Source organism: Candoia aspera, chromosome 9 (assembly GCF_035149785.1).
Source record: "Candoia aspera isolate rCanAsp1 chromosome 9, rCanAsp1.hap2, whole genome shotgun sequence".
Lineage (NCBI taxonomy): Eukaryota > Metazoa > Chordata > Lepidosauria > Squamata > Boidae > Candoia > Candoia aspera.
In genome coordinates, this window is record NC_086161.1 from 5834455 (window position 1) to 5849883 (window position 15429).

The 15429-nt window shown below is 44.2% G+C and overlaps 1 protein-coding gene across 1 annotated transcript; it reads left to right on the forward strand.

Moving 5' to 3' along the window:
* Positions 1–1762: 1762 nt before the first annotated feature.
* Positions 1763–15148, forward strand: B3GAT1 (beta-1,3-glucuronyltransferase 1). Its single transcript, XM_063311280.1, has 4 exons — positions 1763–1893; positions 6738–7246; positions 12002–12298; positions 15034–15148. The coding sequence occupies exons 1-4, from the start codon at positions 1782–1784 to the stop codon at positions 15118–15120; spliced, it is 1005 nt and encodes a 334-aa protein (XP_063167350.1). The 5' UTR covers positions 1763–1781; the 3' UTR covers positions 15121–15148.
* Positions 15149–15429: the final 281 nt, after the last annotated feature.

A 15429-nucleotide genomic window follows, 5' to 3' on the forward strand; every position in this document is an offset into this window, starting at 1 on the left:
CTTACAGAGTAATTAATGAGGATGAGCTTTATTGCTACTTTTATTTTGGGGAGTTTCACCCATCTCTCTCTCTCTCACACACACACACACTCACACACACACACAGTCTTTGCCAACGTTTCTTCCTTCAACTGAAAGTTCTTAGCTCCTTTCCCATAATTAAGTTTCCCTCTTCCACTAACATCCCCCCAAAATGTTAGCCTATGAAAGGATGAAAAGGGAGAAGTTTTCTTCCTCTTCCCATAATACCAGAACCTTCCAACGAAATGAGCTAGTAGAGGATTTGATAGAAGGAACTATTTCTTCACACGGCATGAAATCCGTATGTGAAACTTGCTGCCACAAGATCTGGCGTAGGCTAGGTTAGATAGCTTCAAAAGAGGACTAGGCCAGTGTTTCTCAACTTTGGCAACTTTAAGATGTGTGGGGGCTTCACTAGAACAACACTTGTCCTTGCTTAGAGGAAATCTTATCTTCCCCTGGAGAAATTTGGTGAAATCATTCAACTGAGTTTCTCAGCTCGTCAGTTTGGTGAAGAATTTTGCAAGATCCTTCATGCCTATCTCTAAAACAAGTATCTCACTCTTCGGAAGAACAAACAAAAAATCCAGACTGTCCTTGATTTTAAAAAGGACAATTTGAATGGATCCTAGTGGGCAATGTTGGACTTTACAGATCCCTAGCGTGCAACTGTGCGTGTTCATTCATTGTTTTTCTGCACTTACCTCAGCAGATGGCAGCACCTGGGTGACCTGGTTTGATCTCAGAAGCTAAGCAGGGATAGGCCTGGGTACTATCTGGATGGGGAACAGTCAGGAATACCAGATTTGTAGATTGGACTGGGAAGTCCAATTAAGCAAAAAAGAATCCCAGAAGAAGCCACAGCAAACTACTTTGGTACTGTTGCTGGCAAAACTACATGGATGCCTCCATGAATCAACCAGGAGTGGAGCTTGACTCTTCCCTCCATCCCTGCCATTTTTTGATGAAACCAAAGCCATCCCTGAAGCTGTTTCCTGGCCTCTGTATGATGCCACTGTCCTGCACACATAAAGATTGCCCCTCATCGCCTGCATTGCAGTCTTTAATCAGCCAGTCAATGTCTCTTTCTTTGTCCCCCAGTGAGCAAGCGGAACTGCTTTCTCATGTCTGCAAATTATCCCACCCCGCACATCGCCATCTAAGTGATATACAGCGCTTGCCGAGATAACCCCTTGATAAAATATGGCCTGCTTAAATCTTGTCTGCGTTCCCATTAGAATCCGAGCTAAACACAGTATATTAAGCTGTGTGTCAGCTTAATATACTCCCAGCCTTGGACATTTTGGGAAGGAGAAGCAGTAGGAGGTAGGAAAGAGATCTCGTGCAATCTGGGGACAATCTAAGATTTCTTCTGGTGGAAATCTTTTCTGCAGTACAAATGTGGAATGAACACTGGACCCACCCATCCTTTGGTGCCTACCCATTTTTGCTTTGCTTTGCTTTGCTTTGCAGGCCTCCTTCCAAAAGGGATCCTGAAGTCCTGGCCAGTGAAATCACCCAGAGAAGCATCTTCCCTGCTGGGGACAACCTGGCCCCTCCTTGGTGGCAGCTGCTGCCTCTGCAAACCTGCTTGTGCAATGGGTGGGTTGTGAGCGCTGGTAAGACCCTGTGAGCCGCATGGCCTTTGCAACTGCCTTCTGATCCCTTCTCGCCAGTTGATCTCCATGTGCTCTCCTGTTCTGTCTCTGGGGTTTCTGCTGTCAGGTAATGAGGAGCTGTGGGTCCCATCAGCCTTGGAGATGCCGAAGCGACGAGACATCTTGGCGATTGTGCTGATTGTGCTTCCCTGGACGCTGCTTATCACCGTTTGGCATCAGAGCGCCATTGCTCCCCTGCTTGCAGTGCATAAGGGTGAGGAGAAAGCAATAGGCCCAGGCCAGCTCCGACCATCATGGGTCCCATCACCCACCACCACCACCACCACAGCTCATCACCATCCTTCCCACTGTTGTACTCATTTCACCACCCAGTCTCCCATAAGTTATTTTCCTTCCAGGATTCTGAACCCAAAACACCTTAGAGATCTTTGAGTTTGTTTCTTATTTAGTTTACACATAGGAAAGTACAAACTGAAATCTGAAATTTCCTTATTAGCCACGAACGAAGGTCCATCTTGCCCAAGAGTCTGTGGCTGATGAAGAAGTTTCTACAAGCTCAGGAGGAGTTCAGCTATGGTTCTTCAAGAGTTAAGCTTAATGGAATGCCACCTCCCCATTCTATATCTCCTGAATTGATTCCCTGCCCAGAAGAAGAGAGAGGACTTTTATTGAAATTTCCAGCCAGCTCTCCATTTAGCCTATGAAAACCCATAAAAATACTATGCTACATGTTTGTTTTTGTTTGTTTTACTATGCCCAATGCATATTCAAAGATACAGCACCCCTTTCCATGAAGATTCTAAGCAGTTCCATGGTTATTATTTTCTCGGAGTCACCTTAATGGGTGTCCAGAATTCTATTTCCTATCATGGCCAGTCTTGCAAGCTTCCAAACAGGCTGCAGAGGAGTTTAACATCATTTAAGGCTCAGTGCAGAGAAACTTGCTATCACTCCCCTTACTATCTTGTATTTCTATATGGTCCTCTTGCTTACAAGCTATGGATAGGCTGGGTTTACACATTGTGCTAAGCCATAATATGGTTTGTTTAGTGAGATGTGTGAATACAGCCAATTGTAGCTTATTCAACAAACCATGGTTAACCAAACCATAGCATAGCACAGGCTTACAGTGTAATGTATGACACTGGTCATACACATTTTCTCCATCACATCTTCTTCCCTCTACTACTTGTTGATCAGGATTACAGTTCCATCTTGCCTAGTATATTTTTTTCCAACTGCTAGCAGATAACAATGGGCCAACAAAGTACAAAAATAATGCCTTCCTTCTTCTGATGTCTTAAGCCCCAAGTATTTGAAATTCAGGCCCTACTCAGTAACCTTCCATGAATGACAGTGGACTTGAACTTGTGTCTCCCAGGTCCTATGCCGACACCTTAACCAGTACAGCACACTAGGTGTGAAGATGGTAGCAGTCAGACGAAAAATCCTTATACCGTACTTTACAGTATGGAAAAATTTGTACAGAAGTAGATGAAGCTTGGCAAATAAACCCCAAGGAAGCAATAATATTTAAGGGCAAAACTCTTATCTTGGAACCCTGAGGAGCTATTTCTTTGTCTTTCTTGATTACGTTGAATCAAAATTGGTAGGGTTACTGAGGTTCAGATCAAAAGAGTTCCATGAATCATTTCATCTTTTCTGTTACATACATTGGAAGGAATAAATGTATTGTCTGTGTGTGCTTTTAAAAAAAAAAATGACCTTTAAAAATGAACAGACTTGTGGGACTATTATACACTCATCTTTTATGAATGACTTTTCAATTTGGGTGTGTCACATGTTAGCTAATTGTTTGCAACTACAACGATGTTCCAGTCTTGTCATTCTTCCATGTTTTCCTTGAAGGATTATAGATGATGATGATGATGATGATTGATATGGGTATTGTATTTATTAATATTCTAAGGTGACTGTTCCACACATTTCATGACTTCTGGAGTAGATGGGTCCTTGGCTCTGAGTTGCTTAGAAATGTATTCTGCTTGCTACCTTTTTGCTAGGTTATAGATAAAATATTTATCTCACATTGGCTTTTGTAGCAATGGTCTGATAGCCAAAGTCCATTTCCCCCCATATTTTTCTTTTACTGCTTGTCCTGGCCATTACTTCTAAAGCATTAAGGGATGTTCCACTACAGCAGGGGTAGCCAGTTGTTTTGGTCAGAGAGATTCTGGCTAGAGGCCACACATCCTTAAATACCATCATGGCTCATGGCCAGGAAGTCTCAGAAATTAGGCCTCTAGTCTCAGCAACTCTGAAGAGGCATCATTGCTAACTTCAGGTCACATATGGACTCCATCATCCACAACAGATGCACTGCTTTCTGACTCCAACAGGTGAAACAGATCCATCTCACTGATCAACAGGAAAACCCTGGGGAGCATTTCCCAACCTGTCTCCTTAGTCTCCAACCCTCACTGCTTCTACCCAGAACAAAATGTCTTTTTTACAATCAACTGCAACATTTTGGGGGAGATGAGAACTTCCAACAAGTCCATGCTGGTCTGGTCATTAAATCCAGCCACTTGTTCTCGTCCTGCACTGCGGTATTCGATATTCAAGCCATAATATCTCTCTCCATGGTCCTGAAGTCAAAATATCTAGCTTGGTACCTAGAATTTTCCATATTCCTTTTTCCTAGGCTTATTCCAACGAGCTGCCTCTTTTTAACCTTTTTTATAGAGAGAGAAGTACAGTACGGTACACTCCACTTTCCAATCCATATTAGATGGATGTCAACTCCAGCAGACAACCCCTACACTCACACCTGTTTCCCCATCCTTCTTTATCTTCCACTCTTTTGGGGACCATGCAGCCAGCTTGCAAATTGCTTCTCAGCCTTTTGGCTAAGATCAAGTGTAGTAGGGAAAAAAGACAAGGTTCCCCAGGGCTTCCTTTTTGCAGATATAGGTCATATTTGGTGACCTATGCCACCATAATACTTGGTGAGCGCAACTGGGTTGTATTTCTGAAAGCACTGGATTATTCTCATCTCCCTAAAGAGTTGTCAGAAGTATAATAATAATGAGTGTGCTCTTCTAGAGACTTCAGCTGATCCTACATCTAGCCCTTGTCAAATGGCAGTTGCCAGGATTTCCTGGTAGGGAAAACACCACCATTTCTTGAGTTCTATAGTCTGAGAAAAAGGTGCACAATTTGTTTGTCCATCCAGGGGCTGCATTTTTAAGAGTGGGCCACAACAAAGAAGAGTGGTCAGAGAAAAATCAGCATTACTTTCATTAATTTTAACTAAAATTACATTGGATTGCAAAAACAGACTTAATGTAATTATTCCCTGGCTGTGCCTGACTTGCTTACAGAATTAACAAGTTTCCTACAATACACTGACTCATAAACTAATCAGACAGGATATACACAATATGTTGAGCCATCAGAAAATCAGGCCTAACCAACTTTAGTATATTATGTGAATGAAGTCACTAAATCTTTACCTAATCTGGTTATCTTTGCTATGTGCATGCAATTCCCACAGATGCCATAATATACTCATTCCATCATATTAAATATTATTATTCTGGGAATAAACTTCCAGGGCCACTTCTAATCATGAGATCTTGGATTATGCACTTCTCATCTTGCGCACAAACAAAAGCAATGGAAATTTAATGGCACTGTTCATCGAGCCCCCTTAAATAATTGAGTGCTACATGATGTGTTCATGTTTTCCCAGTTCCCCATTCACCTAGGTGTTAGTGCAAATTCAGTGTCCTTAGTTGGAGACGAACAATGCTTGTATACTTATATTTCTTTATAAAAACACAAATAGGGCAAAAAGAGTGGTGCCTGAAAAGAGCAGTGTTGATTGAACTTGTTTTGCTCCTTTCAAAATGCAATATTCCAATCTCATGATGTTTCTGGGGAAATAAATAAAGATATCTTGCACGCAGAGACACACACATACACCAAGCTTGGTTATTTTAAAGCAGACTCAAAAGGTAACATGCTGTAACTTGGAGTGGGGGGAGATGTGAGCAGGAGGGGGAACAGAGTTGAACTATACAATTTACATTTATCTAATCTGATGCAATCCCAGTCACGTTCAGGATTTCAAGTAAACAAGCTGGAGAATCAATGCAATGAATCAATGAAACACAGTAAGGGTAGAGCTATTTCACAAAATGCTTTCTCCTCAAATTACTTTGTCCGTTTTACAAAATTGGGGCTGAATCGCTCACACCAGCTCACCATGCTGGCTGCACCCCCATTTTGGGCTGTGTCTACCTGGAACTTCTGTTACCGTTTGGTCTTCCAAAATTGTCCTCTCTTGCTTTCTGCTTTTTCAACCTTTCACCTTCCTTTCAGAGGGAGGACTCTCACCTCCCTCAAAATACACCAGAGATCCCCAAAGGCCTGCCCATATTTCTTAGGGAAGAAACACCACCTGACCATTCTGGATAGTTGTCCCATGCATGAATAACCAACCAGTAGCCCTAACATTCAATCTGGTGCCCTTCAGATATTTTCAGCTTCGACTCCCACCAGCCTCAATGTTCATGACCAACAATTCCAAATTTAAAACATTTGGAACACACCAGGTTGTTCATCCTTGCAGTAACCCTTTTTACCCCTGTTTGATTGATTCTATTCAGGTTCATCATTGTTTTCTCAGCCACTTGACTTGATTATTATAGTATTCCCCCACAGTTATTTTTTTTTCTCCAACTACAAATGGAGGAGGAGGAGGAGGAGGGGGGCAATTATTTATAAAGGAGCATCAACATATACTGCTTTTGCCAGAATATCAGAAGGCAGATTTCCTTATGCAAAGAACTGGTAATTGACACAAGGAAATGAACAGTTGCAAGGGGAATCAAGGAACTACAGGGGTAGAAGATGCCTTGATTTTTGTTACCAGTTGCAAAGGTCAGTGTTTTAGGACACAGCAGAAGATGGTGTGCAATTAAATACGATCTACCTGCTTTCCCCCCTGTTCTCCTGATGGCTTCTGCTCTTCAGCTTGTTTTCTATTCCTCCTTCCCAACACCTGCCAAGAGGCTATTTTTATCTATTTGCTGCTTCAGCTGTTATTTTCTTGTTCCTTCTCTACTACAGAAGATGGTGGGGACACCCGTCGCGACTTGTCCCAAGGCTCGGACTCTAAGGAGTATTGCTTATCTGACCGCGACATTGTGGAGGTGGTTAGGACAGAGTATGTCTACACCCGCCCACCTCCTTGGTCGGACGCCTTGCCCACTATCCACGTGGTCACTCCTACCTACAGCCGGCCAGTCCAAAAGGCGGAGCTGACACGGTTGGCCAATACTTTTTTGCATGTCCCAAACTTGCACTGGATCTTGGTGGAGGACTCCCAACGTCGGACTGCTCTTGTCACCCGGCTTTTGCGAGATACTGGACTGAACTATACCCACCTCAATGTGGAGACCCCACGCAACTACAAGCTGAGAGGGGACATGCGGGACCCCCGGATTCCTCGGGGAACCATGCAAAGGAATCTGGCCCTACGGTGGCTGAGGGAGACGTTTAATAGAAACAACAGCCAGCCAGGGATTGTATACTTTGCGGATGATGATAACACCTACAGCCTGGAACTTTTTGAGGAGGTAAGAATGCCCAGACAGCTGCTTGGCCAGCTAAGCTAGGCTGCTACTAGGATCATGCCCCTCTGTTAGGAAGCCTTGGTGGACCTCTCCACCAATATGAGATGGCAGAGAAGAGATTCAAGGTAAGTGAAAACACAACACTCAGTGCTGGGTCTTTATATAGATTATTTATATAGATGAAGGCTTGGTTTTAATCTACAGAAATTTCCTCTTCCTCTATTCCCTTCACAAGCTCTGAGGTTCTAAAAGCCCATTTATGATACCAGTGGCCATTTCATTTCACACCCAGTTTCCCAACATAGACAGCCAGATGCTCCAAAGAGGCTTGCAGATGGATTGAGACTAGTTCCTCTCTCTTTTTGACCTCTCACTGTAAGAGAGAGAATTATTGTTTTCTGTTTCTGTACAAAAGGGGAGGAGGGGTGAAAGATGGAAGAAATTAGATGAGATTACATGAAACTGTCTTATTTCACAAGCCATACTGTTGGCTGCAGTCAAATTTGTCTTGGGATTCTGGAAAATGAAGTCTAGCAGATATGAAGGGCATTAAGTTGGGGAAGTCTTGCCTAATCTTAATGACCATGGCAGCTGGCAATGGCTGGTTTCTCATCAAGAGATCTTTTCAAAGCTTTCTGGATGTCAAGCACCTCTGTCTTTTCTGCACAGAAAATAGGTGCTCTGCAAATAAGCTTAAGACTCTTCTCTAATTTGTTCCCTTAAACCAAGGAGGTTTGAAAATAAATGTTGATAATACAGGGAATGAAAGAGAGAGGGAAGTCATTTTTTTAGGAAGGACTCACAGGTGGCATCTGAGATGTGTCCTGAGAAAACACTCCAAGCCTTAGAAGCAGCAAATGAGAAAAAGATGTTATTTATAGGGGAAGTGGGAAGTTCAGTATGCTAGATTTGAAATAATCTTTTAATAGGTTTCAATCTCTGCTAGAGATATGCTGAGCACTAAAAAAAAATTGCCCACTTAGCTGTCTGCAACAGTAGGGTAGAATTCATTTTGACATGTTTTTCCTATAGATAATAATTTCATATCTGTCTATATTTACAATGCCTCATTACATATGGCATTTTCCCTGTTATCGTCTCCTAATTGACAAACTGTTCCTATAAATTGTCCACGGATTAAAAAAAAAATGCAAATCACCCTGCTTTCATCCTCTGGCACCTGAATTCCCCTAATGCAGATGTTTAAACTGTAAATTTCCCTGATGTAAACTTTTTTTTTTTAATGCAACCCCCACTATTGGTGCAGAACTTCCAAGATGTACCTTCTTTCAGATTTTCTTTGAGGGGGCAGGGGCAAAGCTTTGATCAAATGTTAGCAGATTGTGTTGGATGCTTGTGTTCCCCACCTGTGAAGTTTTATGGGAGTCAAAGTCCCCAATTCACTTCCAGTGGCACCTGTTCCAATAGAAATGAGATTGTGCACAATTCCTTTATAAATAGAAGCTGATGCCAGAATTCAAGGCCTTGAAAGTTGCCTAAATATGAGGTTGTGTTTCTGTTCTGGCTTTTTTTTTTTTTTTAAGTCTTCTGGGAGGCACATGAAGCAGCAACCCACCCCACCCCTCCAATAATTGCTTATTTGCATATAACTGCCATTAAAGAATACTAACTCTGATTCACTGCCAGCAGCGTATAAGAGCTTTTATACACCACAGCACATGACGCATTCCTTTCCCTGAGGATTTTTATAAATTAAGTCATTTTCAACAACGTTGTAAAGTTAATTAATTTAAATGCAGGCAAATGAAATGTCGCCTGTTGTCAAAGTATGGAGTCCAGGCTGGCTTTTTTTTTAAAAAATGCCCAGAACGGCAGTCTGAAGACAGGAAAAGGAGCTGAGAGGGGGACAAATAGATAGATTTGGAACTGGCCAGGAAATAATGCCAGGTTTAATGACCGGAAATAAGGCTAATTTACAGAAGCAGGTGTGGACACAGACTGAACATCAACAGCACCACCCTTGCCATACTAGTGGTGTCATGTGAGTGGTGTGCCATGTTCCACATGTTCCATATGGCACAGCAAATGGGCACAGTCAGGACAAATAAAACATTTAGGTTGAAATTGCATTCAGATATGGTTTGTTCGAGGTACAGGCTTTATATATTTTTTTCTCTGGAGTCAAGGCAGTGTACATTGTTCTCCTTCAATTCTCTCCTTGCGACAATAAGCTTCTGATGCAGGCAAAAATCAGGGTGCTCTCCTGGCTGAGAGTGGAGCTGACGGTCTGCCTCCTGGGTCCTAATCAATGCCAACAGAAGGGGGGCAAATGATTATCCTCATATATTTAATATTTCCCCCTTTTGCCACATGAACAATCACAATTTGGGAGCAATTCCTAGAGGGGGCTGGAAAGCCGTTTCTGAAGATTTGCAGAGAAGCACAAGTTGCAAGCTCTTGTTTTAGGAGGCACCAGAGACAGCTGGGGATTCTGGAATATCAAGTCTGTTGACACAGCTGTAAAGGCTGAGCTTTTGATATATTACTCCAGCTACCAATTGCTTTTGACAGAGCTTAAGTGTTATTGGCACAGGCTAACCACACTTACCTCTTGGTTCACCAAAGGCAGAATTAAGAATGATAGAGGGAGCAGGAATCCTATGCAGGTGTCAATGTACACACCAGAGTTGCTCTGTGTGCAGCCTGTTTCTCCAAACTGCAATACTGGTATCAGAAGCGCATAGCTGTAGAACAGTAGAACAGGTAGACATCGTCTCCACTTTCTGATTGCCTTCAACAACGCTCCTGGAAGAATGTTCTGGATGCCTTGTTTAACGGTTGGTAGGCTCATGATCATTCCTTGGCAAGGATGAGAGTTGAGTCTGAACTCACCAGCAATGTGCTGTGTCTTGACCCACTACTGGGTCCTGCTGAACATTTTAGGAATCCAGTGGTTTCTCTCTAGTCATGTTAGCCAGGCCTCCCCCTGCCCTCACTTTTGTAGAGGACAATCTTCTGTTCAAAGAACAGATGATTGAGTTTGAAGACATCCTGTATTTGAAGATCTTTGTCCAGCTTAAAGGGCAGGCATTAGTGTTCTTGAAATGAGCTGTCAACAGAGAGCAGCACCTGGATCATCCCAGCTGCTCACAATCTTGCCACTCTGGGTTGCATTATCCTTCTGTGGAATTTACCATGATTAATCCTACATTTATGCAAATCTGCTCAAGAAAGCACACTATCACCTTGAAGGACGTGCTCCCCAAAAATACCAACTTCCCAACAACACCTTTAGAGGACACCTGGATCTCTGTTAATGAAGGGCAAAAGAGTTGGGCTCACAGTTTTAAGTAACCAGGTTAGTTTGGGATGGTGGCTTTCCTATTCTGCCCACCTGCCTCCTAGGCTTATCTATTAATGTGTTTTATCACTTCTAACTGGTTTTCCAAATTGTTGTTAATTAAAAGGTATACTGCTTTAAGTAATTTTGCCATCTACTCAGAGAGCCCTGGTCGTTGTCGTTGTCGTTGTCGTCGTCATCATCATCATCATCATCATCATCATCATCATCATCATCATCCAATATCAAGGATGCTGTTGATGCAGGGTATAAGCTAAAAGGATAATTCTGAATCTAAAATCCACTTTTAGGCCTTTGGGGTAGACTTCAGTTGCTGTCGGTGCTTGTCCGTGAGGGAGTTGCATTTCTTGGGGTCTTCATTCCTCCTTCCTTCCACTGCTGGGCTGCATCAAGAACTAGGAGCAAGGAAGGCCTGCTATGGTGCAACTTTATTAATCTATGTCCTCCTGCCCCCATGAGTGGTGAGAGCTGTTAGTAAGTGTATTATGCAAGAGGGCAAGCACCATGAGCTCTTTTGGTTTCCCTTATAGTAATTAATAATGATGAAAGACAGGTCAAGAGCAGAGATGAGCAAAAAGGATCTGCAGTAGTAGCAAAACCTTTTGTGTGGAGAGAGCTCCCACCTTGGGTGGAAGAAAGAAGAGCAAGCTGCCTCTAGTGATCCTGATGGAGAGCTTCTGTTGAAGGGTTCTAGAGGTTCTAGTTCAGGGTGCTATCCCTCTCACACACCCCAAATCCTTTCTTCATGTGTTCATTTGTAGGAGCCAGTTCTGGGTAGCTCCTTCTTCCCCTGCTTCAGCAAATTCAAGGAGTGCTGGTGATGAGAATTGTAGCTGGTGGAGGTAGAACAGCCACACAGTCCAGTCCTGTATTGCTTCTGCCTGAATGTGGAAGAGTGCATCTTATTTATGCATTTGTTAGACTGATACCCTGCCTTTCATTCAAGAGCTCAGAGTGGCATACATCTTGCTAGGTCCTTCAATTTTTCACCACCGCCACGATGCTGTGAGATAGTTGGATTGCAAGAGAGTGACTGGCCCAAAGGGAGATTCTGTGGCTGAAGGTGGACTAGATCCTGGGTTTCCCCCAGTCCTAATCTGAGGACTAAGTCAAGGACTACCTGTAAACTCAAGAGATATGACTGTTCTTCTTATCCAAGACATGTGTGAGCATCTAGGGCAGCTTTAGCTAGGCTTCCCCACTCTAGTGCCCAGCAAGCCCAGCTATTATGCTGTCTGGGGATGACGGGACTTAGGAACCTCTTGAGAAAATCACCTTGGGGAAGAGCTTGTGCTCCAGCTGTCAGAGAGATCAGAGAGAAAGAGATGTTCCTCTGTTCCCCAATCATGCTCACAACAACATCCTCTCCATTGACCCAATCCAAGGGATGCTCTGTCACTGTGTGGCTTTCCTCTCTCTCCTCCCCTTGTTTCCAGATGCGGACCACCCGGAGAGTGTCTGTCTGGCCGGTGGCCTTCGTGGGAGGCTTGCGGTACGAGTCCCCCAAGGTCAATGCTGCTGGGAAGGTGTACGGATGGAAGACAGTCTTTGACCCCCACCGGCCGTTTGCTATCGACATGGCAGGCTTTGCTGTCAACCTCAGGCTAATCCTCCAGCGACCTCAGGCTTACTTCAAACTGCGAGGGGTGAAGGGGGGCTACCAAGAGAGCAGCCTGCTCCGAGAGCTGGTTACCCTGAATGACCTCGAGCCGAAAGCTGCCAATTGCACTAAGGTACGGCTGCCTTTGGGGGGCGGACATTCAGAGCAGCGGGATGGCTTTTACATAAGTTGGTTTCTCCGGAGGAAACTGCATGCTGGAGAACCACAGCCCTCCAGACCTAGCCTGAAGACGGTTGACTTGGAGAACTTTTGTGCAGAGCAGGTTCGGAATAGCCCCACTACTTCAGTTTGGCTGCTTCTTCAGCCCGTTCATGTTCTCATGCGCCGCCCAAGTGAGGTGTGGCACCTCCAAGGCTCAAGGCAAAGTGATGTATTGAGTACCTTTCCAACATGTGTCCAAGTGTGTGTGTGCGTGTGTGTTTAAATACTCTTTCTATTCAGGGGCAATTTGCAATGTTTCATTTTATCTCACCTCACAATGAAACACTCAATTACATACCCCTGGAAATGCAGCTGGTGGACTGAGAAGGTAAATGTTTAACTTCTCCTTACTGTTGTCATCCTGGACTATCTGCATTTATGTCCTGGCTACCATGCTCCATCTTTTAAAGCCTCCTCGACCCTCCATTTTTAGCTATAAGGAATATTCATGGTCAATTGTATTCTTATTTTCAAGGACCAAATATTCTCTAGGGTTCAGCTGAAGTGGAGGAGGAACCCCCAAGCTCTTCCCTTGCTCATATCTTGGTCCTCTATAAAGTGAGACACTCGCCACACTTGCCTGCCCTTCTACAGCAGTGTGCAAGTATAATCCTCTTGAGGATTAACTCCTTGGGTTGCCACTTGGAACTGGAGAAGAGGGGAACCCGAGCTCAAATACTCAAAATTGAGAAACAGTAGGATACTGCTTGACAGGCTAATGAGAAGCCCAGCTTTTCACGCCTGGAAGCAGAACAGCTCTCTCCAACTAGGCAAAAGCCAACCCGTGTCTCTAAATGCAAAACAGGGTCGATAGCATGCTGTTCGTTGCTGTGGCAACAAGACCCATGGCAAGGTAAGGAGAATGACAAGGAAGAGCTGAAAAGGTGCTGGAGGTGTCTGTCTGGAGGACTGCACCATCCACCTGGTCAGCAGCAGCTATCAAGAGCCCAGGAAAAGGGGCACTCAGGCCAAGGAGTAGTGAAGTTCTGGGCTTTGCAGATGTTGGTGGAAAAGATATTCCTGCTGCTAAGCTGATTTGCTAGTTGGCAGCTGTTGCTCCTACATGTCTGTTCCAACTGCCAGCCTCCTGTACAGATGTTCTACCTATAAAACCAAACTGTAGAAATATATGGCTTCTATGTGAAGTCTCCCCCCACAACCCTGGGCCAAAGGGGACTTCCCAATCTCCACCAAAGTCATCGGTCCAGTACTGCTTTTGGGGGAGGGGGAGATTCAGGTGGCCACCTTAGTGGTTTTGATCCCCCCTTCTTTCTAGATCTCCTTTTGGTCGCCAGCACCGATGGGTTTGGCAGCCCAAAGAAAGATTTAGATGTGACAGCCCGTTGGAGAGCTGGCAATTACAGTACCCTCCTTCTGTTTTAATAACTAAGATAATGGTTCCAACAGCTCCTGTAATTGGAGAGGCGGCATTCAATGCCACAGACCAGTAGGTGAGAGTGTAATTAGATGAGCAGTAGGAATTAATCAAATTGGTGTGACCCGCCAAACCACAAGTGCTTCGGGTATGAGAGGTATAAGAGGGTTTGGCAAGTGAGAGCCCAGCTGCTCGATGTGGTCCTTTTTCGGTCATTTCACATCTGGGGCCACCAGCAGAAGAAGGCTGTGAGCAGTCAGGAAGCTCGGAGGGCTGTGCTTAGGAGATGCACCTGCTTTGTTGGTTTACAGATTACACGGTTAGCCTTTGAATACCTTGTTGAGGGATGGGTGAATGGGGCTGATAACCCACTGGAAAGCTTTGCTAGTCTCCTGACGAAAGGCAAGTGGCGTTTGTATGTAATGTTTCTTACCCTGGTAATCTCCTAGTTTGTTGCACACCAGTGACCAGGTGAGCTGTACTGGAGACGAAGGGAGCTTTGATTCAATTCCTCCAGTACAATAAAACATATTTAGACTCATGCTTTGCTTTAGGCAATGCCTCATTTAATCATGTGCTTCTTAACACGGCTGCTGTAAGTCATGGCTTGCAAGCAGCAATATCTGGATTCCCACCACACCCTGAGCCAAACTACCACATTACGGCTTAGTACGATAGGTGCACCAGCCAGTCCTCCAGAAAAGCAAAGTGATCATGGATTGTTTGGACTGGTTTAGATTCCATCCTTTAAAAAAAAAAAAAGCTCTTGTTTTGCACCGTTAGAGATTAGTAAAAGGGCTGGGCAGGATGAAAGGAAACCAGGAATGGGCAAGGAAGTATATGCATCGCTGTTTTGCAGAGCATGCTTAGTCACAATTAGTAAGCATGAACCCAACTGATATCTTGAAGGAAAACCAAGGGTGTCTAAGTGCTTTTTAGGGGAGATGCATTAATCCAACCATACCTAATCTGAATACCCTGGACCAATTTTTTCTAATTCCTCAGCCAGCATGGCCACCACTTGAAATTATGGGAGTCAGCAGAAGTTAGGTCAAGAAGCATGCCTTGGGAACATCTTGAGATCCAGCACTATTTTTGTCCACATTGTTTCTCTAGCCGAGACAAGAAGAATCCCACCATGTTTTTCTCTGATTTGCTTTAAGCCCTGGAGATGCACCATTTGCCTCTGGAGAATGTAGCTAGCTATGCCCTTGCTTGAGTAAAGCAAGAAGACTGAGGGACTGACGACCTATTCTTCTTCTTCGATCCAGATTCTCGTCTGGCACACAAGGACAGAGAAACCCGTGCTGGTGAACGAGGGAAAGAAAGGCTTCACAGACCCCAATGTGGAAATCTGACATCATGCTGCAAAGCCGGGAACGATGTTAGCAGGTACGGCCCTGGTGCACTGGTAAATAACAGCCCTTGGCCTAATGGCATTTGGTACTCTGGAGGTCCAAATTCACCCTAAGCAGGACTCAGGAGGAAGAATTTGAATCTGACCCAAACTTGGGGCAGCTGCTCAAAATAGTAGTCATCCGTCTCTCTTTCTTCTGAAATGTTTAGCATAACTCATGTTGAGCATGATGCTAAAAAGTGAAAGATTCCAATGGGGAGGGAGAAAGCCATGCTTAGCACTGTCGTATCAAGCTATGCTGTACTAAACA

Excerpts from the sequence above, each read along its gene's own strand:
- B3GAT1 (XM_063311280.1), top strand. The coding sequence starts at position 1,782 with ATGCCGAAGCGACGAGACATCTTGGCGATTGTGCTGATTGTGCTTCCC. Across the intron at positions 7,247-12,001 it reads GCCTGGAACTTTTTGAGGAG|ATGCGGACCACCCGGAGAGT; the intron begins GTAAGAATGCCC and ends CCTTGTTTCCAG. Across the intron at positions 12,299-15,033 it reads AAGCTGCCAATTGCACTAAG|ATTCTCGTCTGGCACACAAG; the intron begins GTACGGCTGCCT and ends TCTTCGATCCAG.